Here is a 14,776-nt window from a genome sequence, read left to right as displayed (position 1 = left end):
GCAGAAGGTAACGGCACACCACTGAAGTGTGCTGCCAAGAATGTCAGGTCACATGGTGGCTAAACTTGGTGGAAAGCAGGTTACATGACACCACTATCACCACTGAATGCTGAACTCCCAGATGAACTAGATCACTTTTCTATTGGAAATAGGCAGATGAGAGAAAAAAAAAAAAGAAGACCAAACTGGTGGCTGTCAAATTTGTCCTGGAGAATCCCTAGCCAGTTAGGTTTTCAGGATATCTGCAATGAATATGCATGAGATAGATTTATATGCAGATTATCTCATGCTTATTCATTGTGGATATTCTGAATACCCAGCTGTGCTTGAGTGTCCTACAGATAAAGTTTGAGAACTACTGCTCTAAGGGCCAGATGCACTAAACTTAACAAGCCCTTAACGAGCAAGTAGTAAACCCTGGCATGCACTAAATACTTTTTTTCCGACGACGGTAGCAGCTAACGAAAACGGAATGCAGGTGAGCAAATTGTATAGAAACACCTAAGGGTGATGAGATGCCCTAACCCGTTCCGATTGCCTTAACACTAAAAAAAGGTGGAAAATCTAACAAGAGGTCTGTATCTCTCGTTGGGGCTGTGCGGGATTGGAAAACTTCATAAAATGTTAAAAAAAAAAAATCCGGGAGGGGGGGGGGGGAACGGCCAAGTGCTCATCATGGACGGCCATTATGGGAGTGCTCCACCCGAAAAACAGCCCAAGTGCTCGTCAGGAGCGTCTTTATGAAATCAAACAGGCTCCAATGCTGCAGGCTCTTTTTTGGACCCCGGAATAATAAAAACGGCTTTTTTGGCCGTGCTTCACTCAGCTGAGAGACCTGGAAGTCTCTGAGCCAATCACAGCGCATTTAGCTCAGCTGAACGCGTTGTGATTGGCTCAGGGACTTCCAGGTCTCAGCTGAGAGAAGCACTGTCAAAAAAGACGTTTTTATTATTAAGGGGGCCAAAATAGACTTTATTTTTGGATGGGCGCCCATTTTGGCCGCCTTCCCCCTTTGCAATAATAAAAATGTCTTTTTTGGCAGTGCTTCACTCAGCTGAGACCTGGAAGTCCCTGAGCCAATCACAACGCGTTCAGCTGAGCTAAACGCGCTGTGATTGGCTCAGAGACTTCCAGGTCTCTCAGCTGAGTGAAGCACGGCCAAAAAGGACGTTTTTATTATTCTGGGGTTGAATGATGTCTAAAACAGAGCCTGCAGCATCGGAGCCTGTTTGATTTTTTAAAATAAAGCTTCGCTTAAAAAAGAAAAACGTCCATTTTGGGTGGCCTCCCCCCCCCCCCCCCCCCCCCCCCCGCAATAATAAAAATGTCCTTTTTGGCCGTGCTTCACTCAGCTGAGAGACCTGGAAGTAAGGGAGGGACATCCAAGTAAGTAGAGTTGTGGCCGAGTGGTTACAGCACCAGTCTTGTAATCCAGAGGTGGCGGGTTCAAATCCTGCTAATAGTTTTGTTAAAAAAATTAAAAAGGACGATCACTTGGATTTTTTCCCCACTTTTTTAAGTTGTATGAAGTCTTTATTGAACATTTATCAAAACAGCATAACAAAATACAGCACTCCAGAACAAGTAAGTAATAGCATAACTGATCAGCTCCAGGTCTCTCTCAGCCAATCCCAGCGCTTTTAGCTGTTACCAGTATCAGCTAAATGTGCTATGATTGGCTGAGAGAGACCTGGAGGGAGGGACGTCCAAAAAGTTTTGATTTGTGTCCTCTCACGTCCAAATCCTGGGGGCACAAGCTGTGTGGAGGAGTGGGCTAGTGGTTAGTGTTGGAATGTATTGTATTTTTACATGCATTGCCTGTCACCTATTATTTCTCTGTGATTACTCTGTGACCTCTGATGTGAATTACTTAGAGAGGTCACACAGCTATGCAACTTCCTGTGGGGGTTAGATGCAGCACATGAAGCACATGGAGCACATGGAGCTCATGGAGCTCATGATCTCTCCTAACCTGAGAGGATCTATGGTGGTGTGAGCATCCATTACCATCTAAGCACATGGAAGGAGCTGATAAGACAAATGTATAGTAATATGTAAATATAAGCCTGTCTGATTATAATCTAACTACAAACTGTGAGTAAACAGATGTTTTGTTACTTCAACTTTAAAGTGACTCAGCAGTGAATTATTCAGGGGTGAATGAGAGAGAGATGAAGAAAGAAATTAACATTTCTAAAGCTGAAGCTGTGTGTACTAAAATCTGCTAATTATTTACTACAAATAATCCAACAAAAGGGTTATGGGCCCAGGGCTCAGGAATTGAAAAAGAAGAGAAATATTACCAGGCAGAAAAAAAGGCCACATTTTTTCTCTTAAGTTTTAAAGGAAAGATTCAGTCTGTCTCTCTCTCTCCCCCCACACAGCAGACAGAAGGCTAAGAAAATGGCTGAGGGAAGAAATTCACCATTGTTCTATTCTCTCAAGGTGCCTAAATTAACTGAGTTTAATTATCGGCAGTGGGAATTAAGATTCATATGTCTCCTTCGAGCAAAAAGATTAAATATATGCTTAGATCAAGACAGAACAGCTGAAAATATGGCTGAATGGGACAATGCAAACTATTATGTGAAGTGCATGCTTTTGGAAGCTCTCTCAGAGAAACAAGCCATATTAGTGGAGGGAAAAGATACACCAAAGGACATTTTATATAAACTGAGAACTATGTATGCAACTACATATGCAAAGCAGCAACCAATTTGGCTGGCAGAGTTGAATGAAACCAAATTAAGGGATAAAAGTAAATGTAATGATCACATTATGCATCTTATGTCTTCATTTCAAAAGCTAGAACTTTCTGGAATTCCCATGTGTGATGCATTGAAAAGAGCATTTCTTTTTACCTCACTATCAAAGAAGTTTGATGTTTTTAGGTCTGTAAATGAGGCCATTGAAGGGCAATCTTTTGAACAGACAACATCAAAACTAAGGCAGGAATGCATAATAAATGATTCTGAGGAGATGTGTTCTCAAAGCAAGTCAGAGAGAAATGAAACAAATTTCTTGGCAAAGAACAGAGGAAGGCGGAGCTATGGGAAAACTCCACCCAAGGGCAAGCTGATTTGCTACTCATGTGGAAAGGAGGGACATGTATCTAAATGGTGTAAGGAAACACAAAACACTCCCTCTAGCTCACCTAAGCCAATGGAACTAAAGAATTTTCAAACCAGGAAATGTATGAAGGACAAAGATAAACACAAGGGCTTTCTAATGGCAGAAAAATCTTTGACTATGGTAAATAATAATTCAAATGAAAGTACTTGGATTTTGGATTCAGGGAGCACATGCCATTTAACCAATTGTAAGAATTTCTTTCAGGAAATGTGTCCAGAGGAAGGTATTCTTAAAACTGCAAACGCAGGGACTGCTAAGATCCAAGCAAAAGGTATTGGATTCTTAAAATGCAAAGTGTCTAATGAAGTTAAAGAAATTCCTGTAAGTGATGTCTTGTATATTCCCCAAGCAGTTTGTAATATGCTTAGTGTATCTACATTAGATAAGAAGGGATTTGCGATTCATTTTGAAAACAGTAAGTGCACAATCTCTAAAAATGATGAAGTGTATGCTGAAGCTTTTATGCATAATGATGTTTATAAACTGAGCATTTCAGGTGAAGCCTCACATATGGCGCAAGTAAGGAAGAATGATGGTAAATGTAGTCTGGAAATCTGGCACCGCCGCCTGGGACATCGTGATTCTAAGGTGATCCAGGATCTTTACAGTAAGCAACTGGCCACCGGCATTCAGATAAGTGCAGATGCTGGTAAAATGGAGAAATGCATAGACTGTGTTACTCAAAAAGGTGTGAGACCCTCATTTCCTGCATACACAGGAAATAGGAGTAATAAAGTGCTGGACTTAATACACAGTGACTTATGTGGACCGTTTAATATCCCATCATTGGGAAATAACAGATTTGTGCTAATATTCTTGGATGATTTCTCTAGATACTGTGTGGCCTATTTGCTGAAAGAAAAAAGTCAAGTCACAGACATGCTGAAGAAATACGTAGCCATGGTGTGCAATAAATTTGAAAGAAAACCAAAGGTTCTTCAGACCGACAATGGTGGTGAGTTCACTTCACAAAGCATGCGCACATTTCTAGAACAAGAAGGCATTCAGCATATCACAACAGTAGCTTATACACCAGAGCAAAATTCTGTTGCAGAGAGAAAATTTAGGTCACTTGTGGAAATGACCAGATGTATGCTGTCAGATAGCAATCTCCCTAAAAGACTATGGGGGGAAGCCATTCTCACAGCAGTGTACCTACAAAACAGAATGCCAACTAAAGGCGCTGAGCGCACACCACATGAGACATGGCATGGTAGGAAGCCAAACCTGTCACACATAAGAACATTTGGAAGTACAGCATATGCTCATATACCAAAGCAAAGAAGGCATAAGCTGGATTCCACAACAGAAAGGGGCATTTTAGTTGGCTATGCTCCAGGACACAAAGGATATAGAATTTTGAATCTGAAAACTGGCATTGTTGGCATAAGACATGTTACATATTTTGATGAAAACAAAAGGGTTGATAAAGGCTGGATTATCCCAGATGAGCCTTATCATCCAGAATATGAAACTAGAACCATAATAGACATGCCAGTGTATATAAATGCCATACCAAGGCAGATGTCTGAAAGCAACTCATCTGTTTCTAACGAGGAACAGGCAGAGGAAACAGACACAGAAAGGATCATTGAAGAAGACAGTACAGTTGGAGAAGGGGAATCAATTGGAGAAGGACTCTCAGATTTAGAGGATGCGGAAAGGTCAGACCAACCTGTTGTCAGACGCTCATCCAGGGAAAACAAAGGTGTTCCACCCCCAAGACTGTCTTACTTAACAAAGTCAGCAGAAGCTCAAGAGCCCTTAACATGGGATGAGATTGAGAAAATGCCAGCAGAAGAAGCTGCTGAATGGCATAAAGCTGCACAAGAAGAAATTGATGCATTGGATAAAAATAATACTTGGATTCTTACAAAATTACCTCCTGGCAAGAAAGCTATAGGATGCAAATGGGTATTCAAGTTAAAAAGGAATGCACAAGGAAAAGTGGAAAGGTATAAAGCCAGATTAGTCGCAAAGGGATATCTTCAAAATATGGAGAAGATTTTGATGAAGTGTTTGCACCTGTAGTGAAACACACGACAATAAGAACACTTCTGAGCATTGCAGTCTCAAAAGGCATGCAAGTCAAACACATTGATGTGAAAACAGCGTTTCTTCATGGAGAAATAACTGAAGACTTGTACATGGAACAGCCAACAGGTTTCATAAATACAAAACAAAGACAGCTAGTGTGTAAATTAAACAAAGGTCTTTATGGATTAAAGCAAAGTGCAAAATGTTGGAATGAAAAATTGCATGAAATATTGACAAATTTAGGATTTAAGCAAGGTGAAGCAGATAAATGTTTGTACACTAGGTGCACAAATGGACAATATGCATACATTTTAGCTTTTGTTGATGATCTGCTCATTGCAAGCGAAAGTGAGCAAGAGTACAAGGACATTGTAAAGTGTTTAAACCTCAATGTTGAGATAAAAGAACTTGGTAATGTGTCATACTATCTTGGTATAGAAATTGAGAAACAAAATGATGGTTCTTATCTTCTAAGCCAGAAGCAGAAAATAAATGAGCTTATTGAAAGTTTAGGTATGCAAGATGCCCAAGTTGTAAGCACTCCCATGATCACTGATTTTCTGAAGGATGAAACAGTAAGAGAACCTTTACCAGATAACATCCAATATAGATCAGCCATAGGTAAGCTTTTATATCTAACTACCACATACAGGGCTGATATAGCAAATGCAGTAGGAATTTTGAGCAGAAGGGTCAGCTCACCTACCAAATCAGATTGGACTGCAGTTAAAAGGATGGTAAGGTATTTAAAGGGTACCATTGATTGTAAATTAAAGATTTCAGCCAATAGTAATCCAAAACTAATATGTTACTGTGATTCAGATTGGGCAGGGGATCATTCTGATTATAAATCCACAAGTGGATATGTGTTTATGTATGGAAATGTACAAATTTCATGGGCCAGTCATAAACAAAGTATTGTGAGTTTGTCTTCTACAGAAGCTGAATATGTGGCTGTATCGGAAGCGTGCAGAGAACTGATGTGGATTGAAAAACTTTTGCTGGATTTTGGAATAGCTGAAAAGAGACCAATCCAGATAATGGAAGATAATCAGAGCTGCATCCGACTGTCACAGAATGACAAGGTTCAGTCACGCACCAAGCACATCGCAACGAAATACCACAACGTGCGAGAGTTGGCGAAAGAAGGGGTCATCAGTCTACACTATTGTCACACCAGTGAGATGACAGCTGACATCATGACCAAACCGTTACCCAGAGAACATTTTGTGAATCTGCGTATAAAGCTTGGACTTTGTATGAATAAATAATTGCATGACAGTTATGCATGAGAAGGGGTTTGTTGGAATGTATTGTATTTTTACATGCATTGCCTGTCACCTATTATTTCTCTGTGATTACTCTGTGACCTCTGATGTGAATTACTTAGAGAGGTCACACAGCTATGCAACTTCCTGTGGGGGTTAGATGCAGCACATGAAGCACATGGAGCACATGGAGCTCATGGAGCTCATGATCTCTCCTAACCTGAGAGGATCTATGGTGGTGTGAGCATCCATTACCATCTAAGCACATGGAAGGAGCTGATAAGACAAATGTATAGTAATATGTAAATATAAGCCTGTCTGATTATAATCTAACTACAAACTGTGAGTAAACAGATGTTTTGTTACTTCAACTTTAAAGTGACTCAGCAGTGAATTATTCAGGGGTGAATGAGAGAGAGATGAAGAAAGAAATTAACATTTCTAAAGCTGAAGCTGTGTGTACTAAAATCTGCTAATTATTTACTACAAATAATCCAACAGTTAGCATGGTAGACCTTGGCCCTGGGGAACTGGGTTCAATTCCCACTTCAGGCACAGGCAGCTCCTTGTGACTCTGGGCAAGTCACTTAACCCTCCATTGCCCCAGGTACAAATAAGTACCTGTATATAATATGTAAGCTGCACTGAACCTGCTATGAAATTAAAAAAAAACCCAAAACAAACAAAACTGCTTAAGCATCACTGGCCTTTGTGCCAGGCCAAAAGAAAACAAAAAGCAGCTTTTCTGGGCTGAAAGGCTCCTCCTTATCATCAGGTTAGTTTTTCTTCTCTTGCCTCTGAACTGTACATTAGCTTGTAGCATGTAAAAAGAACGTCTTTTTAGAAGGAGTTTTTTTTAATAGTGAAGGACATCCATAAAGGATGTCCTTGGCATGCGCAGAGCAGCCAGCATAATGCTTGGCTGCTCTGCACATGCTCAACCGGCCGATTGGCCGACTGTTTAACGATGGAATAGAGAATGCAAGTGAGCTACAACGAGCAGCTCATTTGCATTCCATTTCCTTGATGCATGTCCGTTCCTTACCGATTCGCTAAGGGAATCGGTAAGGGAAGGGCTCTAATGATTGATTAGTGCATCTAGCCCTAAATAAGTAGTGTTTCAGCTGTTTGGGAGAGCGATAGTATTTTTACCTTCAGAAATCGGCTTGTTTACACATGTAAATTGGTTTTTTGAAAATTACCTACTCTCAGCGCAAATACAATTACAGATGTTCTGCGGCACGTGTAATGTTCCTGCACTGACTGGAAGTGATCCCGGAGTGCTGAATAGGTTGGGTGAGAAAAATAAAGAACAAAAATTGTATTTTCAAATCTATGCTTATCATTTTCCATTAAAATTTTGCTTGAAAATACTGTGGGTTTGTGAAAACAAAAATCAAAGCAAAATCATGTGTGTGAGTTCGTTTTGATTATTGACACAAAGCCTGTGGGTAAAAAATACCTGCAGTAGTTGCACTTGTGTGGGCGGTTTGATTTTTTTTTTTCCCCTGTAGGGCTAATTTCTAAAGCCATTTACATGCATTTTAGGGTTTTATTATTTTTTTTTAGAGTTCTGTTTATGTATTTCTATATTTGTGATTTCTGTGATTCTGTTTTTTAAATGTTTTTGTAGGTTTATGTTTTATTTTAACTGATTTTTAATTATCAAATTCTAAACATTGTAAATCATTTGAAGCAGGATTTTTGGCAGTAGTGACTGATACATAGAACTAAATGAAATTGAGATGAATACACCAGTTTACACTCTGAAGTCTCCTTGAAAGTTGACCCAATAATATTTTATGGCACTGTTTTTCTTTCTTTCACTTTTTCTTTCTTCCTTTCTTTCACTCTCTTTCTTTCACTCTTTCTCTTTGTATTTTTTCTGTCTTTCTAAATGGTCAGATATTTGAAGAATAGTCCAGAAGTCATAGTAAAGTGGAAATATTTGCTACTTTTCAGCCTTCTCTGGATTTTCAACCAACACGAAGTACGACCCTTATCAGATTAAGGCAGAAATAGCAGGTCGTCGAGACAGAGTAAGTACCAGTTTCTGTTTTCCTTTTTATAGAAAACCATCTTTATTGATATTATAGGAAAAAACCCCAGCCATGGCAGTATAGTTATACATGCTAAATTCCATTTAGTTACAATAAATACATCTTTAACAAACAAATAAAAATAAATCCCTTCTCAAACAGACCTGATCAAATAACTGTTTCCCACCCTCCACCCCATGTCTATAAAATCAGCACATAATGATTGTCTCATTCAAAGGGAATTCAAAAGAGCACTAACCTTCCACCTCAGAGGTCCTGGATAGCACTGGGAATGATGCATGCCAGCTCCAAGAGCTAGAAGTACGTTTCTAAGACCATCTCTCACTGCCCCTGTTGGTGGAAGAAGGGAGAGTAAGATGGCGGCTGATGAGGACCTATGGAGCTGAGCTCTGACTGTTTTTCCATATTATTCCTTTCTGCTTGTTTCTTCTTACCTTTACTAATGCCTAAATGGAAAGGAAAGCCTTGGGCTCCCCACAGCTCAGTTGGCTCTCTTCAACAGGGAGATAATGTGCTTTACCCTCCAGAGCATTCCTTTGGGTGTTTCTGCTGCGCAGGGCGAGAGGAAGAGCCCTGCACTAGAGAGTGAGGCTTCGCTCAGCCCGACTGGCCCAGAGGTCCCTCCAGCACTCCAAGAGATGATGACGAGATGCTGTTCGCAGCAGTAACTTCACCGCTGCTTTCGGCTTCTGTTGGAGGGCAGGATTCATTGTCTATCTTGGATCTAGCTCCAGTGTCGGGTAGTGCTGAGGCACAAGCCGTTTCTGGAGAGGCCAAGAAGATTCCAGGACAGGGGTTTTTGTGCTCTTGCCCCTGGTAAAACTGTCAGAGATGGAATTAGATTCTATCTGGGCTGGATTGGAATCTGTCTACAAAGTATGTTCCTTAGTATTTCCAGCAGTGGCTGAGAATTCACTTAAGGTTCAGAAAGCTGAAGAGAGTTTAAAAATACAAGTAGGGAAGATTGAAGAATTAACAGGTCAATTTAATCAGATCAAGAGCTCTCGGGCTACTATATTAGATGATCATCTTTTGTTTCAAAGGAAAATTGAAAATTTTGAAAATTATACTCGATTTCTGAACTTGTGCCTGTTAAACTTTCCTCAGTTAATGTCAATATCACCTTCAAGAGGTATTTAAATATTCAAAGCACTCCCTCTGCTACATAGAATTTATTTTTTGCCAGTTTCTAAGAAGCAATCTCCTACTGAAAGAGAATCTTCATTAGTGGAAGTTTCCTCAGTTTGAACCTTACAGACATTTTAGAGCGATCACAAGAAGAGGTTAAACTAAGGTCTACCCTGTTGGTAACTTTTGTCTTTAATCAGGATAAGGAAGCTTTTAATGCAAATTTACTTTAAAACAAAAGATTTGAATATTTTTGAGGCAAAAGTTTCTATATTTCCGGATGTATCTAAATCTACAGAATCCATACGGAAACAGTTCCTGAGTCTTCGACAAAGAGTTTTGGCTGCAGGTGCTCAGTTTCAGTTAAGATATCCTTGTATATGTGCTCTTTGTTTGGATAATATACCTACATTTTTTTATGATGCTTCTCAGCTACAGTTTTTTTCTAGAAGGGAAAGGAACTGTTACAGATGAAACTTGAGGAGTCTTTTTAATTAGCCACATAAGTGTCTATGTGCGCCCAACGCACGCCGTAATGGAGTTACCGCCCGGCTACTGCGTTGGTCTTGCGGTAATTTTATTTTTGGCGCGCGTCTGATACTCGTGTCCGAAAAAATTATTTTTCCTACCCTTTGTTGTCTGATTTTCTTTTTCTTCCATTTTACATATTTTACAAGAAAACTGTTGAACGAAAAGATACAATATCTTGTGAAAATAGAGATAGAAAGTCTGATTCAGGAAATTTAAAAAAATGTAACTAATACAAACCATATCTCCTCTTTATATATGAAACTGAAAACGAAGACAATCTGTAACAAGAGAATTATATGTAAAGTTCACAATTGGAGAAGAGCAAGGCACAATTCAAAGAAACGTTGTCAAAAACTAAACAGCAGAAAGCCCAAACAAAGCGAAATACATTATGGAGTAGATGTAGTCGGTACTGAAGTAAAAGGAGTGGGGTAGAGGTCAGCTTAGAGTCCAGAATGTCACTAAATGGGCCAGTTCAAAAAAACAAACAAACCATATTTTACTGACTGAATCTTGATCACACATCTACAAGGAAAATTAATATACTTAACTAAAATATACTTCCTAATTGCAAAATGATTGATGTCTTCGATGAGTTTGTCTGGAGACATCAGGTAAGTTCTCCTACCCAAATTAGCCATACGGCAAGTGTGAACTTACAGCATGGCCATTTCATTTTTGGCTATTTTCACCCGCTGTGGTAAAAATGGCCGCCGCTGCTAGCGCAGGGTCCCTTTTACTGTGGCTTAGTAAAAGGTCCCCATAGCTTGTTTTAAAAAGGTTTGGACAAATTCCTGGAGGAAAAGTCCATAATCATTAGGCAGACCTGAGAAAAGCCACTGCTTATGCTTTGGAGTACATAATATGAAAACTATCTACTTTTTCAGACCCTTTTTGTGACTTAGATTGTCAGCTGTTGGAAACAGAATACTAGGGTTGACGGACCTTGGGTCTGATACAGTATGGCTGTTGTTATATTCTTAATAAATAATAACCTGGCTCTATAATGAATGTTTTGGGGGCTATGTGGGAATAAGAATTGAGAGTTTTATAATTACATCCAGTGGCCGCCAAACCAGATCATTTGTGTTGTACAATAAAAAATGTCTCATGCAAAACCTGATTTTCTATGTTTTGTTCTTACAAACGCCAGTTTGTGTCATGTTTTAACAAAGTCTCTTTTCAAATGCACAATAGAGTTCAGATTTTGTGGTTGAATTAATTAGAGCTAATTTCATATGATATGATTGCACTGTTCTTTCTTGCTGAATGATTATTTTGTTTTTAGCTTTCTAGGTTAAAACGAGAATTGACCTTGATGAAGCAAGAACTTCAGTACAAGGAGAAAGGAGTGGAGACTTTACAAGAGTAAGTTTAGTGGACTTCAGTGGTTTGCACAAGGAAGGAAGATCATTGCTCTGTAGTGAGTTTAAAGATTAATTTTTTGTTCAGATTTTTGCCTTTGCAGTGTGTACCATTTGGGTTATCTCTTTTTTGAAGAGCTACGGTACAGTGTGGGTAAAAGCTGGTAGCCTCAACCCTTCACAGTTGGGGCTGTGAGAAGCAGGTGGCTGAAATTTTTTCAAGGTCCTACATTCTGTGGCACTCTGCTTGTGGTCAACACTGTCACTCAAAAATATTTCAAGAAATTTTTACGTTACATTCTTCAAAACACATAGCCAAGCAGAGGAAAACCAAAATGTAAAGAGTAAGTCAGAACAGATCTTTAGATTCCTTGATGAGTTTTTCCATTCTACTAGATTATCTACTCTTCTTTTTTCTGGGTAGTTGAGACTGCTGTTCTCAGATATCCTCCACTTTCCAGCAGAGGAGACGCTTCCGGGTTAGAAGGAGGCAGCGTGTATGATTCGCTACCGCTGCTGCTGAGTGCTGAGATGGAGGGAGGTAAATCCTGCGATCGTGGTGGCGGTGGGCAGCGTTTGGGAAGCACTGCCTTGAGAGTGAGGGAGGCAGATGCGGGAACGGAGCTCAGCCTGCACTGTAAATTTTTTTGGGGGGGAGGAGAGGGCTCCGGGTGGGCAGGTGGAATCGCAGGACATGGATGGGAGCGGGAGGGGCAAGAGGAGAATCGCTGATGGCGACAGGGGAGAAAAGAGAATTGCTGGGTATGGTATAGATGGATAGAGGGGGGCAGGGGCAAGAACAGAATTGCTGGGTATGGCTGGATAGGGGCAGGGCAGAGAGGAGAATTGCTGGGTATGGATGAATGGAGGGGGCAGGGGAGGGAAGAGAATTGCTGGGGATGGATGGATAGAGGGGACAAGGGGAGAGAGAGGAGAATTGCTAGGTATGGATGGCTGGAGGGGAGAGGAGAGTTGCTGGACATGCGTGGATGGAGGGGAGGAAAGAGGAGATAGGAAGGTTGCTGGACATGGGTGTATGAAGGGGAGGGCAGGGGAGAGGAGGGTTGCTGGACATGGATGGAGGGAAGGACAGGGGAGAGGAGGGTTGCTGGACATGGATGGAAGAGAGGGAAGGGAGAGAGAAGAAATGCTGGACATGGATTGAGGGGATGGAAGAGTGAGGAAAGAAATGAGATGAGGGAAAAGGAAGAGAGGAGAAAAACTGCACATGGATGAAGAAAATAGGCAGAAGCTGGATCCACTGGACAGTCAAGTCTGCGGAGGACCCAGCTTTTACTTATGGATATAGAGCAAGAAATGAAGAAGAAAGGAGGAAAGTAAAGAAATAAATGGAAAGGAAGCCCTGGAAACGGAGTTAAGAGGACAGATAGCAGCAGAATCGGATACTGGGCCAGCATGATCAGAAAAACAGTCACCAGACAACAACATAGTAACATAGTAAATGACGGCAGAAAAAGACCTGCATGGTCCATCCAGTCTGCCCAACAAGACAAACTCATATGTGCTACTTTTTGTGTATACCCTACTTTGATTTGTACCTGTCCTCTTCAGGGCACAGACCAATAAGTCTGCCCAGCACTATCCCCGCCTCCCAACCACCAGCCCCGCCTCCCACCACTGGCTCTGGCACAGACCGTATAAGTCTGCCCAGCACTATCCTCGCCTCCCACCACCGGCTGGCTCTGCCACCCAATCTCGGCTAAGCTCCTTAGGATCCATTCCTTCTGAACAGGATTCCTTTATGTTTATCCCAAGCGTGTTTGAATTCTGTTACCGTTTTCATTTCCACCACCTCCCGCGGGAGGGCATTCCAAGCATCCACTACTCTCTCCGTGAAAAAATACTTCCTGACATTTTTCTTGAGTCTGCCCCCCTTCAATCTCATTTCATGTCCTCTCGTTCCACCGCCTTCGCACCTCCGGAAAAGGTTCGTTTGCGGATTAATACTTTTCAAATATTTGAACGTCTGTATCATATCACCCCTGTTTCTCCTTTCTTCCAGAGTATACATGTTCAGGTCATCAAGTCTCTCCTCATACGTCTTGTAACGCAAATCATTTTATTTTCATTATAGTGTTTGGAATATGTCCACTTTGAGAATCAGGTGCTCAACATTAAAAGTTTATATTTATTTACTTATTTATGGCATTTTATCCCACATTAAACATGAATTAAATTGGAACCTGGGATCATTAAATTTTTTTTTCCTGGAGAGAGTAATGCATTGCCCCCCCCCCCCCCCAGGCTCTCTCCCCGGCTATAGCCAGCTCTGCAATTTTGAGGGGAGGTGCACAGGTGGACAGGGGGGGGGGGGGTGCAGAGGTGGACCGGGGAGAGAGCCTGTTGTTAAACATTTACCAGCACACCACTGTCTAGTGCCCACCCATCCAACCTGTTGGCCCACCCAAAAATTGACTTCTGGCTACGCCACTGCTTTCCAGGCGAGTCCTTGAGTTTAATCTCTTCCTCACTGTGGCTTTCTAGAAATCCCTGTGTCTTCTTGGTTCAAGGAACTTCTTGGATTTGTGAAGCTACCCACTCAAACAGGGAAAAACCTTCTTTCATTTCCATAGACCACCCTGACAGGACCCAGTTTTTTAGAGTCCAGGCACTCTGGCTACAAGTTCTGTCCACTTGGCCAAAAGGGTAGAAGAATTTTAATAACCCAGACCCACTCCTTCAGCACAAGGTTTTATAGTGACAGTTTTGCATTACTAATACTGTATATTACCATAAAACATACCCACTATCCTGTCCTACTTCTATAAACTGAGAGGTCTCTAAAACTGTATAGTAACTGCTGCCACAGAATAGGGATGTACAGGCCCAGAATTTTCAATTTGTTTAGTTTCCTGTGTTTATGGGATTTCTCAGTTTGTTTTGGTGTGTTTGTTTGAATTTTGTTTTCCCATTTTGGGGGCAGTATCATCAATAGTGTGCTCTGTTGCTTGGATCTGTTCTTCAGCAGTGTGTCTGTTGATAAATATGTATTATTGAGCAATAGGGTACAACCCCCCGCCCCAAAAAATGGGGGGGGGGGGGTCCTATTATTCTGGGTGAAAAATGACTTGAAACTATATGGGAAATGTCATTTGAAATGAATGTAAAACTCTTCCACAGAGACTGTATTTATTTTTCTAAACTTTAGCCCACCTATTAGCTAGGCAGTTTCCAACAAAAGCATACATTAATTAAATGACAGTACTCAACATCTGCAAACAACCTGTTTATATTC

The 14,776-nt window shown here is 40.9% G+C and overlaps 1 protein-coding gene across 4 annotated transcripts in view; it reads left to right on the top strand.

Moving 5' to 3' along the window:
* WWC3 (WWC family member 3) overlaps positions 1-14,776 on the top strand; it is a 240,276-nt gene that overhangs the window by 88,228 nt on the left and 137,272 nt on the right. For all 4 annotated transcript variants that reach the window (XM_030201618.1, XM_030201617.1, XM_030201615.1 and 1 more), the window contains exons 4-5: positions 8,400-8,476; positions 11,445-11,524. In XM_030201618.1, the coding sequence (XP_030057478.1) occupies positions 8,400-8,476; positions 11,445-11,524 (157 nt within the window). The remainder of the gene's footprint in view (positions 1-8,399; positions 8,477-11,444; positions 11,525-14,776) is intronic.

This window comes from Microcaecilia unicolor, chromosome 4, assembly GCF_901765095.1.
Source record: "Microcaecilia unicolor chromosome 4, aMicUni1.1, whole genome shotgun sequence".
NCBI classification, from domain to species: domain Eukaryota; kingdom Metazoa; phylum Chordata; class Amphibia; order Gymnophiona; family Siphonopidae; genus Microcaecilia; species Microcaecilia unicolor.
Note: the sequence above shows the minus strand (reverse complement) of the source record. Positions and strands in the feature narration are given on the sequence as shown.